General features: G+C 38.6%; 1 protein-coding gene across 1 annotated transcript in view; it reads left to right on the top strand.

Moving 5' to 3' along the window:
- ADAMTSL1 (ADAMTS like 1) overlaps nucleotides 1-15749 on the top strand; it is a 175248-nt gene that overhangs the window by 63913 nt on the left and 95586 nt on the right. The window contains exons 8-9 of the mRNA XM_036403753.2: nucleotides 5912-6023; nucleotides 6646-6784. Of these exons, the coding sequence (XP_036259646.1) occupies nucleotides 5912-6023; nucleotides 6646-6784 (251 nt within the window). The remainder of the gene's footprint in view (nucleotides 1-5911; nucleotides 6024-6645; nucleotides 6785-15749) is intronic.

A 15749-nucleotide genomic window follows, 5' to 3' on the forward strand; every position in this document is an offset into this window, starting at 1 on the left:
AAATTACTGGGTGGATGCTGTTTGGATCTGAAGATGTGTTACCATTAATTTTACATACTTCTTTAAAATGCTGCTGATCTGAAATGTACTGGCAGGTTTTAAGGTGGTAGAGACAGTTTCTTAGGCATGTAATTTTATATTGCTCTGAAAAAATGCTATTTGTAATTCTTTTCTTTTCTTATTCTGTAATTTTTGTTTATCTATATTTCTTAAAAATCAGTCACTTTTTAGCGCTATGAAGGCCTGTTGCCAACCTTGTTCAGTTTTCACAATTTTAATAATTTGTGTGTGTGTGGCAAAAAATGCCCTTTCAATTAGTTAATTTTATTTTTATCACTATAGGATCATCTTTTTACATTGACTTATTTGCTATTGCCATTAATAAATTAAGTTTCATAAATATTCTGCAGTGATGATTAAGGTGGCTTATTTGAAGGTGAATTCTCTTACCCTGGTTGTTGATAGTGGTGAAATGGTCTTTCCACAATGACTGGGATGTTGGTATCAAAGCAGAGACGCAACACGTCTGGTTTTGTTGTATTTGGGGTTGCCTTTTGTTCCTTGGAACAATTTTGGTCTTCTCATTTGAGAAACATCCATATTTGTTGCACTTACTAGTGGATTCTCTATAGGTTGTTATAGCTGCTACTGCAGGTTCCATTACTGCCAGCCATCCTAGCCAATCCACTGCAGTGATTTTCTCTTTTTTTTCTTCTTTTGGGCAGAATAATGGAACTGGTGAAAGATTTGAACGTTCTAGTTTTCTATTTTGGCTTTGTGAGAGAATTAATATAAAAGCTTTTTAACAGATTTATTGCCTGAAGGAATACTGTTTAATACCAGATTGAGGTGGGGTGAGCAAGTTCCAAGTCAGAGATACTTTGTAAAATATGTAAATCAGTGACAAGGTAATTTCAGAGTGATTTCTCTGGTTGATTTAGAGGCTTAAATTGACAAGCAAGAGATGGAGCTGACTTTCATAAGAGGGACTGCCCTAAAACCAAGCTGATCCAACACAGGACTATCACAGTCAGGGGACAAGAATGCAGAAGAGGACAGTAGATATCTTCCCTGGACCTTCAGGGCAGAAATCCTTTCAGCATTCCAAGGGAATGACAAAACAAACTCATAGGTGGGATACTCTATGGGATAGCACTGTCTTAAAACCTGTGCTTGAAGCCTTCAGCATCTCTCATTATTTACATTTATGTGCTTTTTATGTTATTTTAAACAGTCTTGTAAACTTGTTTTCCCATGACAATGTCTGGCTTCTATTTCCTTCAAGAACAAATTATTAACAGCAACAAATCTCTTGTACATCCTCCTTTATTTTTCAGCGCAAGTTATCACTTGCAATACTGAACCAGCAGTACAACCAGCAATATTGAGGCACTCTAGGTAGAGTATTTTTATACTGACATGAGAAGCACAAAATTACATTTGTCATATTTCTCATTCATTAATTTCATTAGTATCAGTCTGATGATTTGGTATGTGGAACTTGCAAAACAATTCAGGATCAGAATCGGAATCAGAATAATTATATGGGAGAATCCATTAGAAATTATCTAATAAGCATGGTGGCATGGAGCCAGTTCGTAGCAGACCAGATCAAGTTGTGTAAGACAAAATTTGCTGGAGCACTTTCAGAGGAGGACAACAAAGCTGGTGAATGGCCTAGAGAGTAAGTCCTATGAGGAGTAGCTGAGGGAGCTGGAGAGGAGGCGGCTCAGGGGTGACCTTATCACTCTCTACCAGCTGCCTGAAAGGGGGCTGTAGCCAGGTGGGGGTCAGTCTCTTCTCACAGGCAGTCACTGACAGGACAGGAGGACACAGGCTTAAGTTGCACCAGAGGAGGTTCAGGTTGAACATCAGGAGGAACTTCACTGAAAGGGTAGATAGGCAGTGAAATTATCTGTCCAGGGAGGTTGTGGATTCACCATCCCTAAAAATATTCCAGAAACAACTGGGCATGGTACTTAGTGCTGTGGTTTAGTTGGCATGGTGGTTTTTGGTTGAAGGTTGGACTCCATGATCTGGGAAGCCTTTCCAACCTTCGTGATTCTATAATTCTGAGGTACAAAACAATAATTCCCTTTCTCTGTCCCCATTTTGGAACACACACATACACACGAAAGAAAGAAATGGTGTCTTTCCTCCTCATCTACCCCCAACTGCATACAATGAGAACATTTTATTGAATACACTTTTCATGGCTGAGCTGTACAAGTAACACTAATAATTACTTGGTTATGACTGCTGGTTATAAAGTGCTGATTAAATTTTGAAACTGTCCAAGTAAACCACTGTGGTTTTGTAGGTCAGGCCATATGTTCTTCAGAGAACAAAAAGAAATGGTTCAGGCATAGACTGCCAAAATTAAGCAAGAAATGGTTTGGCTTTTGGGAACTTTACTTGTTTGGTTTTATGTGAACTAATAAAATTTTGGAGCTATAGGAAAAACCAGAAAAGTGCAAGGGTGAAGTCAGATGTTGCAGTCTGCTGTTCAAAGAGCAGGTCAGAATATCTCAAAAAGATTACACACCTTTTGTGTTCAAATTTTTATTTTCTTGTTTTCTTTTGGCTTTCTGTGACATGAACCAAACCAAATCTGCTGAGCAACAGTTTTGTAATTCTCTTGCGGCATCCTAGGCAGGAATTAGAGAAATCAGTGTAAAAAAAGTCTAAAAGAGATATTTTTTTCCCAAGGTCTTTCAACAGAGAAAAAAGCTATCTCTGTTTATAGTGACTGTAGGCTAGACAGTGGATATTCTGAAGACTCTAGTATTAACCAGTTCCACGGATGACTGGTGTCATTCTTTAGGGTCGACATCCAAGTGGACATGAGCCAGCAGTGTGCCCAGGTGGCCAAGAAGGCCAAGGTGACAGAAAATAGTGACAGAACAAGAGGACAAGGTCTTAAGCTGTGCCAGGGGAAGTTTAGGCTAGACATTAGGAAAATTTTATTCATTAAAAGAGTGATTAAGGGAATCACTTTTTGGAATAGTCTGCCCAGGGAAGTGGTGGAGTTACTCTCTGGAGATACTTGTAAAAGGACTGGACAGGGCACTCAGTGCAGTGGTTTAGATGAGGAGGTGTGAGGTCTTAGGTTGGGCTTGATGATCTCAAAGGTCCTTTCCAACCTAGTTCATTCTGTGATTCGCTGATTCTGTGAAACTGGTAAGTGCTGCTCTAATGTTAGGAATGCTCCAAAATCCCCTGAAAGTTAAAGGAAGGCAAGGATGATATCTGGGGAGTTGCCATGCACAAATGCAGGGATGAGTGCTCTGCAAGATCAGGGTACTTCTGACTTCAGCTATTAATAACTTTAGATAGGATTTTGTTTGCAAATATAACCATCGGTTGCTATTTTTTCTAGTTCAGTTCTCTAAGTGTGCAAAACACATTGTTATTTACATGACTAGCTTAAGAGTCTCAGGTGATGGCCATCTCTATTTGGATCTTTGGAACTTCTCATAGCTACAAGGATATTGCTAATACTGCAAGGGTAAAAAATTTCATCATATTACAGAGCTGAGTATTTCAATGTGTGGGAGCTGGCCTTGTGCAGCCAAACCACGGCATTTCTTACAGCATTTAGCTATCAGTTCTCACTCTGAGTTTTTCAGGGCTCAAGTAGCTCAAGTTTTTTCCTGGATAAAGATCTTAACTATAACAAGCACTAAAACAAAATCAAAAAAGAAGTTTTTGCTATGTGGAATCACAAGTTATTGTTCCTCTTCTGCTTACAATACCCCTCAAAAATATACAATATTGTGTATGCTTCTTTTATTTGCTTATTGTGTATAATTTGAGCTTATGACTGTGGCTCATTGTAATTCTTCCCCACCTATGTTGTTATTATGGCTGTATTAGTGACTTCCACAGTAAACTGGAAAAAAAGGTACATCTGTCTTTTCTCTGTGTCAAAACAGACAGATAACTCCAAATATGCAGGAATAGTCTGCAGAGAGAGAGGAATTCTTCTTTCTTCCTGATTTTTTTTTTTCCAATGTAAACTCTTTTTCCCCCTTCATTTTATAGTAGCCCAAGTGTGAGCTCTTGGTCTGTTCTTAACGATTCACTGCGGACGTACTGCTGAGTAGATCTGAGTTTAGGAATCACTGATGATCCTTAGAAAACAAAGAGTAAAAGCAGAATTCTCCCCAGAGAATGCCTTTCCTGCACATTGAGATCAGAGACCTCCCCAGATGGCTTCCAGCACAACAGAACATTTTTCCCAGGAGTGCCTGAAGCTTTCATGAGCCTGGAAAGACCCTTCTGAAGTATGTAATTAATGCACCATCCCCGCACAAGGAATTAAGTATCCTGTTTCTGACACACGCATTCAAACAATATTGATCTGTTCAAAAGGCCTCCCATTTGCTGAAGCAGTTGTATTGCTACAGCTGGTTTGGGTTTTTTTCCTTTTGAGAATTGACATCACTGTTTAATTAGAAAAGGGCAGCCTCAGTCTCAGTGGACCAGACCTCATACACACATCAATATTCTTGCCCTCCTCCTGCTCTTCAAGATATATCTTGGTTTGTTATCATGTTGCTGTCTGTCTACAGGGAAAAACAAAACAAACAACATAGGTTGCAAAGTTCATCTCAATTTGTTATATTTTTGCTTCTGTTTCACAGACCATTATTTGACAGTGTCTCTTGGTGTTTGGAAAGAGAGAAGAGTAAGGGAAAAATGGTGCTTCCAAAACTAGGAGACCCATTTGAAACATGAGAGGAAAAAAAGTAAAAGGAGGCAGTGGTCAAACAGTTTAAGCTGTCTGGAAAAAAAAAGGTGGGAGGATTGCTCCTGAGAGCAGCAGTACTGTCTTGGACTAGGGTCCATCCTTTCTAGATGTGATTTGGCAGTTTTCTCTACTGTGATAGCATTATGCCGCTGATGCAGAGATGCCAAGTAGCAACTGAAATACTGTGTCCTAGGACAAGTAATCAAATAGGAGAGGTTTTCAGTAGCAGATTTTTGTTCTTCCCTTTCCAGCTGTTCATGCTGAGGCATTAAGGTAAGGATAGGGGATAACCTGCTGAGATTTTGAAGCCCTCATATCTGGAATAATCAGCATAGATATCAAACAGGAAGGATTTTTTAGGTGCAAGTAGTGCTGCTTTACCAGTGTGAAGGTCTCTCCTATTGCAGTTCTTGCACTACAAACTCTTGTTCATGTGGAACATCCATTCAGCACACCTAGTACTGAAAGCATGCTAGCTTTTCAGCTCAGGTGGCTTTTAGGCTCCAAGGACAGTTTACAGACATGCACTTAGCCCCAGGCAAGATTCCATGCCTATGACTGAAGGAAGCATTTTCACAAGCAAAATAAAATAAGCAGAAGAACAAACTTCATAATAATGACAGTGCCACAAAGGAGAATGAAATAAAGACCTCACCTCAGGAAAAAAAAAGGCAAATTAAAGTTTTTATACTGTTTATTATTTTTCACAGTGCAGCCTCACATGTTTTACTCTGTACTATCCAGTGTATTGTAACTGTTCAGAAAATGTTTTTTGAGAAATGTTAAAGATCTAAAATCTATGTCCATGTGTCAGGGACAGTAGATGGGGTAAGGTAATTTTCTGATGCACCAGTCCCTATCCAATGTCCCTATAAGATTATTCAGTAGCACTAATCATACATTTGCCATGTACTCATTATTTCAGAACATGGTCTCAAAATGGTCACTGTTTATGCCCAGAAATTTCTTTGACTGTGTTTTGAATCCAAGATTTTGCCAACAATCAATGCTTGGTTTTGTATTTAGCTTTCCTATTGCAAAGTACATCTGGTATTTCATGACGCTTCAAGATGTCTTCAATCTGCAAGATGTTTTTGGTGGAATATTTCTTCACAGCATTTGTGTTAGGTTCACTCTTTGATATTAACTCTTTTTCAGATCCATTATGCTGGTGCTGCTGACAGTTCAGTCCAGTTCATCTTCTACCAGCCGATCATTCACAGATGGAGGGAAACTGATTTTTTCCCTTGTTCAGCATCCTGTGGTGGAGGTAATGAATTACCACTGTATTTCAAAAGCTGTCATCTGCATACATGACCTTTCCCAGCTGCTGCCCTGAGTTTTGGACCTTAAAAATGGCAAAATCTAAAAATTTGAATAATTAGAACTAAATGAAGGGAAGGATTTAGCAACATCGTAGTAGCCTGTAGATTTCAGCATTGTGCCAGACTCTGTAGATAAAGGACATGTTGATAGCTACATACCTGCATTTAATGCTATAGCTGTCAGATATTAGGGCTGATAGGACTTGGGGCTGGATTTCGTAAAACAAGATGTCTCCATTTGTCCCTTTTCCTACCAGCAGGTTTACTCTCTATACTGAAACTAAGTGCACAATTCTTGGTGACTAAGAAACCTCAGCCTTTGTTTTTCTTTGCTTTTTCTAGACTTCTGAATTTTTGTTTGACCATACTGGTTATCTTCTGTTTCCTACTACATGTAATTTACATTGCTGTTTTCAATCTGGCCTGTAAAACAACATCTGTTATGTCCAAAAGCACTGAAGCAAGCTAAAATTAGTTTCTTTTTTCCAAACCAGAACTTAGATACATTTCAGAGCCAGACAGGAAGAATATCACATATCATGTTATTTATTCCTCTGTGTATCGCAGGTTATCAACTGACATCTGCTGAGTGCTTTGATCTGAGAAGCAATCGGGTAGTAGCAGATCAATACTGTCACTATTATCCTGAAAATATCAAGCCAAAGCCAAAACTTCAAGAGTGTAATCTGGATCCTTGTCCTGCAAGGTCAGTTGGCTTTAATTTTAAGGGAGACTGAGCTCTAAAGGGGTAAAACAAAGTAGGAGAATATTCTGTTGCTATTTCTCACAGTGTCATTTATCATACATTATTCAACCTCTTTCTCATTCTAAGAATGCACAGTGTAGAACACCTATTTAGCACCTTCATAGAGCAAAGACTGATTTGAAATGGTTGTTTCTTCCCCTCAGAATGTATTTTGCCTCATTATTGTTATCAAGTATGAGAAAACAAATTCTCCATGATACCATCCCCATGCCCTGAATTCATGTGCTGAATACATGTCTCTTAAGTGTTAGTGAGATGGAAAAATTCTTTGCCGGAAAATTATTGTCATCACACTTAGATGAACAATTTTTATGAGTTGTTTTTTTTTAAAATTTTCTCCTTAATGAAAAGTCTGCTTGCATTTATGGTAGCTTGTAAAATGTAATGAGTGATTTTGCTCTAGTTAACAATGTCCTTTGGCCCTGAGTGAAAGTCTGATCTCTGCTGCCCCCAGAGTCACAGAATGGGTCAGGTTGGAAGGGACCACAGGGGGTCGTCTGGTCCAACCACCCTGCTCAGGCAGGGTTATCCCAGAGCACATGGCATAGGATCATGTTCAGATGATTCTTGAACATCCCCAGTGAGAGAGACTTCACAACCTCTCTGGGCAATCTGTGCCAGTTCACTGGCACTGCACAGTAAAGATATTCTTCCTGGTATTATGGTGGAACTTGCTGTGCATTCTTCCTCAGAAGATTAACAATAAAAATAGTAAGATCAGATAGTCAGATTTTTCATGTATGAGAAAAGAAAGAAAACCACAAAAAAGAACAATCCTTTGTTGTACTGATTGCCCTGAACTTCAGTGGGAGTCCATCTGCAGCCACTCAATAAGCAGCAAGCATTTATTTGTGTAATCTAAATCTTTTGGTCTTCTTGTGTGGCTTTGCCAAAAGGTGGTTAAGCATTACCCAGCAGACAGGACAAGGATGCCCTAAAGCCACCATTATCACCAGCTCCTTTCCCTTTAGGCTTGTTTCTTACCAACTTCAATATTGTGAGTTCAAGGTAGTGTCACTGAAAAAGTTGCTGTGTTGCTTCAGATTTCTGGAGGTTGTCAAAGAGAAATGTCCTGATGAGCAAAAGGATACTTAAGAAACTTGTGGGGCTATGTATCCACCTGACTGAGGATGGTTGCTGCCCAAACCAGATGTACCAGCTTTAGAGTAGCTAGGCATTATCATAGCAGAACAAATCACTCTAAGGCAAAGATAAGTTTTACTTCTTATAGGAAGTTTTCACTGAAGTTCACTGACTTTTTTGGAGTTAACCTTCAGATTTCTTTGTCATAGAAGACACCTTTACCTACAGTGTATTGCACTTTCCTCCTTTAAGCACATTTGTTAGAGACAGATGTCAGTAGAAGCCAGGTATGATGAGGTAGAAGGCCAAAACATGAATGTTTCAGGAAAAGGATTGTTGAAAAATATGAATCAACATGGAGCCTATCTTCTAGAGTCACCTATCACAGTCTCAATGAAGGTAATTTTATGTAGCTCCTTTATTTTTTTATTTTTTTTATTTTTTTTATTTTTTTAATTCTAAGATGCTATTTTTTTAAACCTACTCTTCTGAGTCAAATATGTAATTTGCCTCTGGAATTTTTGTGGTGGGTATTTTCCATACTTTCTCAATGATTTTAAATAACATATTCTCAAATGGTGATGCTGATGACTACATGGTATATGAGAGGAAAGAAGAAAAAAATAACAGCTGGGCAGATGTCAGGAAGCAATTTTGTTTTATATAAGACATAACAAGGCAAAGTTGTTGATATAAAGACCCTAAGGGGAGGGAGAAGTCATTTAGAAATACAGCTATGCCATCCCAGAGGACCCAGCTTTTTGGAAACATCTTCACAGTCTGCCAAATTTCAAATTATTATTTTCAAGAGTGCCTTTGTAAAGAATTCAAGAACCAACAACCCAGATGAAAAAAAAAAAAAAAAAAAACAAAAAAAAACAACAGAGGAAATCCATGGTAACTTCTGGATTCCTGATGATTTCTTACAGTAGGGAAGAGGGTAGGTGAAGCAGAAACACAGGGTCAGAAATGTGGACAAGGAGGGCGTCTTGGCTCTGCAGTGTCTGTGCTGTGTGGGGGGCTGCTCTGCTTCACCAGTATAAAACCAAGAAGTTAATTTTTCCTGGCAAACCCAGTTCCATTGAGGCATAGCTGATTAGTGGTTGCTGACTGTTCCTATGGTGTGTTAATGAATGCCACAGAAAATAATCATTGAAGACCATAGGGGCACTGAATAAAGGAACTGAGAGTGGTTGCTCTAAACACTAAACACTAAAATTTTCAGCAAAGGGTAAGAAAAGTTTAAATTAATACCACAAGTATTGTGTGAGCCTGTTGCCTCTTTAGGTTTAGTGCATAGAAATGGTTACTTTATTCTGCTTACTATGGCAATAAACAGTATTGCTGGCATCATGAATAGCAAAAAAGCTTAGTCTCAATAAACATGGGAAAGTATGTGGATGGTTATTTATCAAACACATACAACTTATACATGCTTATTTTCCAGGTTAAGTAGAGGCAGCCACATATACTGTTCATCCAAGTCAGAGCAGTGATTCGTGTCACAGAACATGTAATACACGATGACATTGAGTGCCTTTTAATCCCTACATAGCATTGCTCCATTCAGCCTCTCTTGTCAAATCTGTTTTGCATCCATAATAACCAACAAAGTAAAAAGGAAAGATCTGTTTGTTTACAGTCCATTATGATTTTACAGCAGTCTGCCTTTGACTGGCAAAAATAAGTCTATATGCATATTACCTACTGATGTAAACAGCAGCCAATTCAATCTAGTCCACTCCCCTTTCATGGGGCAAAATCCAATATTAGTGTTTCGCCTATTTAATTAGGTGAAAATCTTGTAGCTACCCAAAGCTTCACAGACTTGAAGGTATTTTTGGCTTTCATCTTTATCCTCCTTTCTGGTGTATTTTAGTAAAAAATGAATGGATTTTTTTTTTCTTGCTTAGAGAAAAGGTTTCTTCAGATTTGCTTAACTGGGTGTGCTAAACACTTAGGACAATTCTAAGGTGCTATAAGCAGAAGATAAATTTGTTTCATAATTCCAAGGCAGGCTTCCCCCCAAAAAGCAATTTTGACAAATGTGAAAAAGACTGCTGCCCCACTCATCATTCATTCACTCACCAGGATACTCTCAGTATTATTTCTAGATTTCGTCTTCAGCTTTTAGGGGCCATTCCTAGCCATGCCATTCTGCATTTTTACCAATCGCCCATATTTTTTGCCTATTCCTGCTACATGTTAATGTGGGAGTTTCTGAGTCACAAAAGGTCTAATTGTATTTTTACCAGGAGATTTCAATGTCATATAAAGATTTCTAAAGGCAGCTTCAGCAAAGATTCCAAATTCATAAAGCAGCTGTCTAAAAAATTTTGTATTAGCAAGCCTCTGGTATAAAGTGTTCTTTTTATCACTTCAGTTCCTGGAGTTTGCCTAGAGTTAATCTGTAAGCCTGCCACTAGAAATATTGTTTATACCTGTGGAATAGTTTGGCGGGGGAGAATCTCTCATTTCAGCAAGGTTTTTAGGGTCCAGAGACCTGAAGAACACTTAGATATACCCTATTTATGGAGTCCTCCAGCGAAATTGCAAACTCCTCTTCCTGCTTGTCAATTTTTCTTTTAGCATTCTCATTTAAATATCGATACCATGGTGGCAGAGGTAGGCATTACAAAAAAAAATTTAAAATTCAATCTAAATTTTAATAAAATTGTAGTTTTCAGTTGTTCATTTGTTCATTTCAGCTAACTTAACAAGCACACTGAAGTACAAGTAAAAGCATACAAAAGACACCAGGATGTTATGGCTATTCAGAATTATTCTAAGCAGTGAGAAGTTCATAATATGCTTGGTAATGTGAAAGTGGAGTTGTAGATGGAAAAGGAGCTGGTACCAATGGCAATGTTCTGGTTGTAATAATTTGGGTTACCCAAGCTCAAGAGCAGCAGATAATTCTAATACCTAAAGAGATACATTTCTTCTCAAGACAAGTAGTTGAAACCTTGAAATTTTGGACAAGGCAGAAGTAATCTAAATTAATCTAGAAAATTTAGATTAGGTAGGGGGGGTGGGCCAGGAAGCACTTGTCAAGCACTTAAAAGATGTGAATAGCAGAGCAAATGCAGCTCTGAGGGGACAATACGTCTTAATGAAACATGGGAAGAAAGGTTTAAAGGAGTTCCAATATGCTTCCAATAATAAGCTGTAAGGTAGGAAAACATGTCATGTACTGTTACGAGCATCAAATACAGGTATCTGTCTACCTAAGATGAAGTTACAGGAAAATTAGTCTAGTTTAAGTCCTAGAAGATGCCAAAACTGCAGCAAGTCATTTACAGAGATTTTCACTGGACATTCAGTTGTTAAAATTTAGTACTGTTAACTACTTATCAGCTCATTCCCTCTTTGTATCAAACACTGCTCATCCAAACCACAACAAAATATTGAACTGAATAAAAAAAATGGAGATGTTTAGAAGTATTAGAGTCGTGCTACTGAAAGGAATTACTTTTTCTGCTTTTGACTGGAAACATCTCTTTAGAGCACTATGAAGAGATCGGGGTTTAGCAGTCTATGGCAATGACAAACAATATGTTGCTTAGAATTTAAAATCTGCACCATAAACAAGACATTTTTCATAAAGGTAAGATACTGTCATGCCAATCAGACATTCTGTTCAAAGCAGGAGGTGTTTTGGATGCTGACACAAAAGAATGGCTTTCTCAATAGTGTTTTTCATTCGTAAGTAGGTTTTTAAAGTATCCACTGACATACCACTTTTAAATGTTTAAGCAGCAGACATTGGCTTTTGCCAATCTGTAAAGTACTAAGAGCATCTAAAAGGACCAATATATACAATGTACATAGTAGTTCAGTTTCACATTGATAGCATCCAGAAACCAGAAAGATGACTCATACTGGTACCATAACTGAGAAGTACTGTTTCACTGCTTGCAGAAGTAGGCACTGAAACCAATGTTGCCTGTACCCATAGTGTTACTGTCATCTGCCCCCGCTCTGAAGGAAAAAGGTAGTAGATCCCCAGAATAATACATGGGAGGCATTAACAGATACCATCTGTTAGAGGGTCTCATTAACTGTTTCTCAACATAGAAAGTGTTCTTTTAGCACAAGGAGATAATGTCACAGTGTGACATCTTCAGAGATCACTGAAATGCAGTACCACACACCACCTTAGTGTCAGGATTTGAAGTGTTAAAATGCAATCTTTTGCACAAGATTGTTGTCTGTCCAGTGATAATCATGGCTTTCACAGAGATGCTGGCTTAGATGCTAAACTGTTGTCTCTGGTGGTGAGCACTTTCATATCTTCCAGCACAGCCAACCCAAGCTACTTAAACATTTCATTATTATTTGTTCACTGCTAATAATGTCTTAAACATATTCCATTGCTTGGATGGCACAGTCCTTGCCATGCAGATAATGAACTCTCAGGTCTGACAGATGTCAGTGAAGGCTTAAATCTTCACATGCAAGTTTGATCAGGAAAGAGGTGTAATGGGTGCAGCCACCCAGGTTATTGCATGGGCAGCCCTGCAGCTGTCAGTAGGACACCCCCAGCAAAACAGAGCCCTCAGCAGAAGTGGAGGCTATGAGCTAGAAGCACGTGAGCATCCTGCAGAGGCTAGGCAGCAGCACAGCAAGGTGCAGGACATCAGCACAGGAGTGGCAGGTTGTCCCCATGTGAGTCACACCACCCTGAGGCACCTTGGGAGCAGATGTCCTTTCTCTCTGCTGGCTCCTCTCTCAGTTTTAGCACCCATGCCCCTGCTTGGCTCAACAGGTTCTAACCTGAGACTCATCAGCATGCAGGAGAGTGAGCTGGGAAAGGCTGGCCTTGTCAGAAAGATGGAGTCATCAGGGAGGTAGAGGAGAAAGGCACTTGAGCTTAAAGCTTGTCATCTGTGCTAAATCCGGTTAAGCAGGAAAAGGAGCAACTGGGGAGGAGTTGACCAAACTTGTCTTCCAAGGCATGCAGCTGTGGAAACTCATCCCAGGGGAAGGCTGAATGTTTGCAGAGGTGGCAAATCTGATTGCAGCACTCTCACCTCTGGCATGTGCAGCTCCCATTCCAACCATGCCTTGGAAGATCAATTGTGTTGAGACTGCCAGCCCTCAGGAGGAAAAAAAAAACAATGTGCAGAATATATGATAGGACTTGTTGGTCTGAAAGGCATGGTAGATTGCAGACATATGAGACAGAACAGCTCTGCAAAGTAATTTGCTTTCTGCTCCTGCTCCTGCTCCTGCCAAATCTCTTGATGTTTTGTGAATGAGTCCTGTTAGCTACTCGCACATATTTCAGTGAAGGAATTATTGTTTCCTCTGCTCGTTTAGCACATCATCCCCTTTGCATTGTCTGAGTAATGTGCAGTAAATAAACCCCATAAAGTAGATCTCTTCCATGTTGTTTATAGGAGTAAGATGGACTGATAGAGTCATGGAATTTAAACCACTTTGTCCCATCGAAAAGTAAGAATACACCAAAGTAATCTCTTAGGTTTGTTTTTTTTTTAAGTGTTAACTTAGTCTTAGGGGTTTTTTTATGGAGCACATACAAAAACCTCACACAAGACTAGCTAGAAAAGTGCAGATGGCATTAATGATACGATGACCATCTGCTCTTCTGTTTTAACTTTTAAGACAATTCTTTTTTAAAGTCATAAATTAAACCATTGTGTATTATTGTGGGGGTCTTTTTCCTTGCTAAGACTTTATGGCTGTGATTCATTTTCTTGTAGTTGCAGAATGAGAGCCTTTGGCAGCCCTTCACATATGGACAAAGACAGAATCAGTAAATCTGTGGAGCTCAATACTGTTTACAGAAATGTAATTTTTGCATGCAAAATTTTTGAGGGTCAAACCTTTCCAATTACAATATTAACCTAGTGCTTTGTAAATATTACTTAATATTCATAACAGTTTTTGAATATGTTACAGTTATTTCTATCTGAACAGTCTTGGAAGTAATGCATTCTAAAGCATGTAGACTTGGATTACCCATAGACAATCATGTTTATTAGAAATAAAATATTTTTCACTGCAATGAGTAAGAAATTGATTGAAATCTGCTTCTTTCTTAGGCAGTAGATGCTTTTATAGTCTAATTATTTTATTTTTTAACTTGCTATGTTAATTTTTTTTCCCAACCACTTCTCAGCAAGCTGATGAGCTGGAAAGTGCAGACAGAGAGCTTCAGAGGGGAACTTCAACAGCAGCAGTTGAAGAGTCAGGAAAACAGCAAATTCCCACAGAAGGGGCAAAAAAACCCTCACAAGAAGTTCCCTTCCATCTTCTTAAAATACTAGTACACAATTCCTCCATATTCTACAGATGTCTACCCATCAGGCTAAGACTCTAAATGACCCATTTGTCTTTTCCCAGTGCCAGAACAACCTCTCCTAGATTTTTAGATTTTTGTGAGGACAGACAGCTCTTCGAAAATGCAAATATGCGCACTCATGCAGAGAGTTCCTGTGACTGCAGTGGCTGCTAATCTTAGAGGGAACTGTCTAGTCCCTCTCACACACTTCCAAGGCTCCATCTGTTTCCCGCGCTTTAGCCGGAAAATTCCAGCACACTGACCTGGCACTGACTCCTTGCTGTGGAAACACAATGGGATCCATTCTTCTATCTTGGACAAGTTATGCATACAAAACCCCTGTTGACTCAAAGGAGAATAGACCCCTTTAGGCCTGGCCTGACAAGACTCCTTTGAATGCTCACAGCATTTTTCAGTGAGCATGTAGGATGGAGAATACTTTCTCCCTTCCCCCTCCTTCACTCCTTGCAGAAATCCACAGCAGCATACCTACCATCTCTCATCTGTAAAAGGCTCACAAAACAACCTCTGTTTTTGACATTCATTTTCATCTCTCTGTAACTTGGATGGAGATACACTTTTTATTTTATTGCAATTAGTATTCACTTCTTGATTCTTCTGTCCACTTGCCCCATCCAAATACCCAAGTGGCTTTGATGAAGGTAATAAATTAGGTCCTCCAAGGTCATCTGCTTTATTTTAATAGATATGTCTGATAACTAGGAAACAACATGGTTAAAGTTACTCTGAGCCAAAATTATAAACAGTGCAGACAAAATGCAATATTTCAGACCAGAAATTCAGTGAGACCCTGTAGTTGACAATGAGAAAAGTGGCATTCATCTCACACATAACTGGCAAGATAATATTTCAGAAAACTCCTAATTTTGATGTATGCTATTGCCTTCTATAACTTTTAGATTTTACATTGTGACACCACACCAATAACAGTTCAGCAAAGCAATCCAACTAGTTTTGACAAACTAAAAAATTCTACCTGACATATTAATCTTTTCTCAGGCTCCTTCTCTTCTTTCAGGGAAAAAAATACAGGTCTCAACTCGTTTAAGGTGAAGAGACAATCATTGCAGATACAAATTCTTGCACTGTGATTACCCAGATTCCTAATCCTGTACCCTGTATAAGCAGAGGTTTTATTTGATGGGCAGAAACAACCATAAAATAGTTATAAAAAGGATTTTATTTAGAGGTCTGCAGCAGATAAAGTTCCCCTATTGTCATCAGTGACTTTGGATCCAAGCTCCAAGAACATATCAAGTATAGAAACATTCTTTTTGATGCTAGATAATAAAAATGTAATTTAAAATAATATTTGGGTCACTTTTAGCAATAGATTGCTTATTTGTCAAACAATAATCTATTTATAAGAAAAAAGTAGTAACCACTGATTTATTCTTTGAATTACTCAGAAAAAGTAGGATGGGAGTATATTTTTTTTAATGGGATAACATCTTAGATAAAATACCTTGTTTTGTTGATTTATAATACTGTAAT

This window comes from Molothrus ater, chromosome Z (genome assembly GCF_012460135.2).
Source record: "Molothrus ater isolate BHLD 08-10-18 breed brown headed cowbird chromosome Z, BPBGC_Mater_1.1, whole genome shotgun sequence".
NCBI lineage: Eukaryota > Metazoa > Chordata > Aves > Passeriformes > Icteridae > Molothrus > Molothrus ater.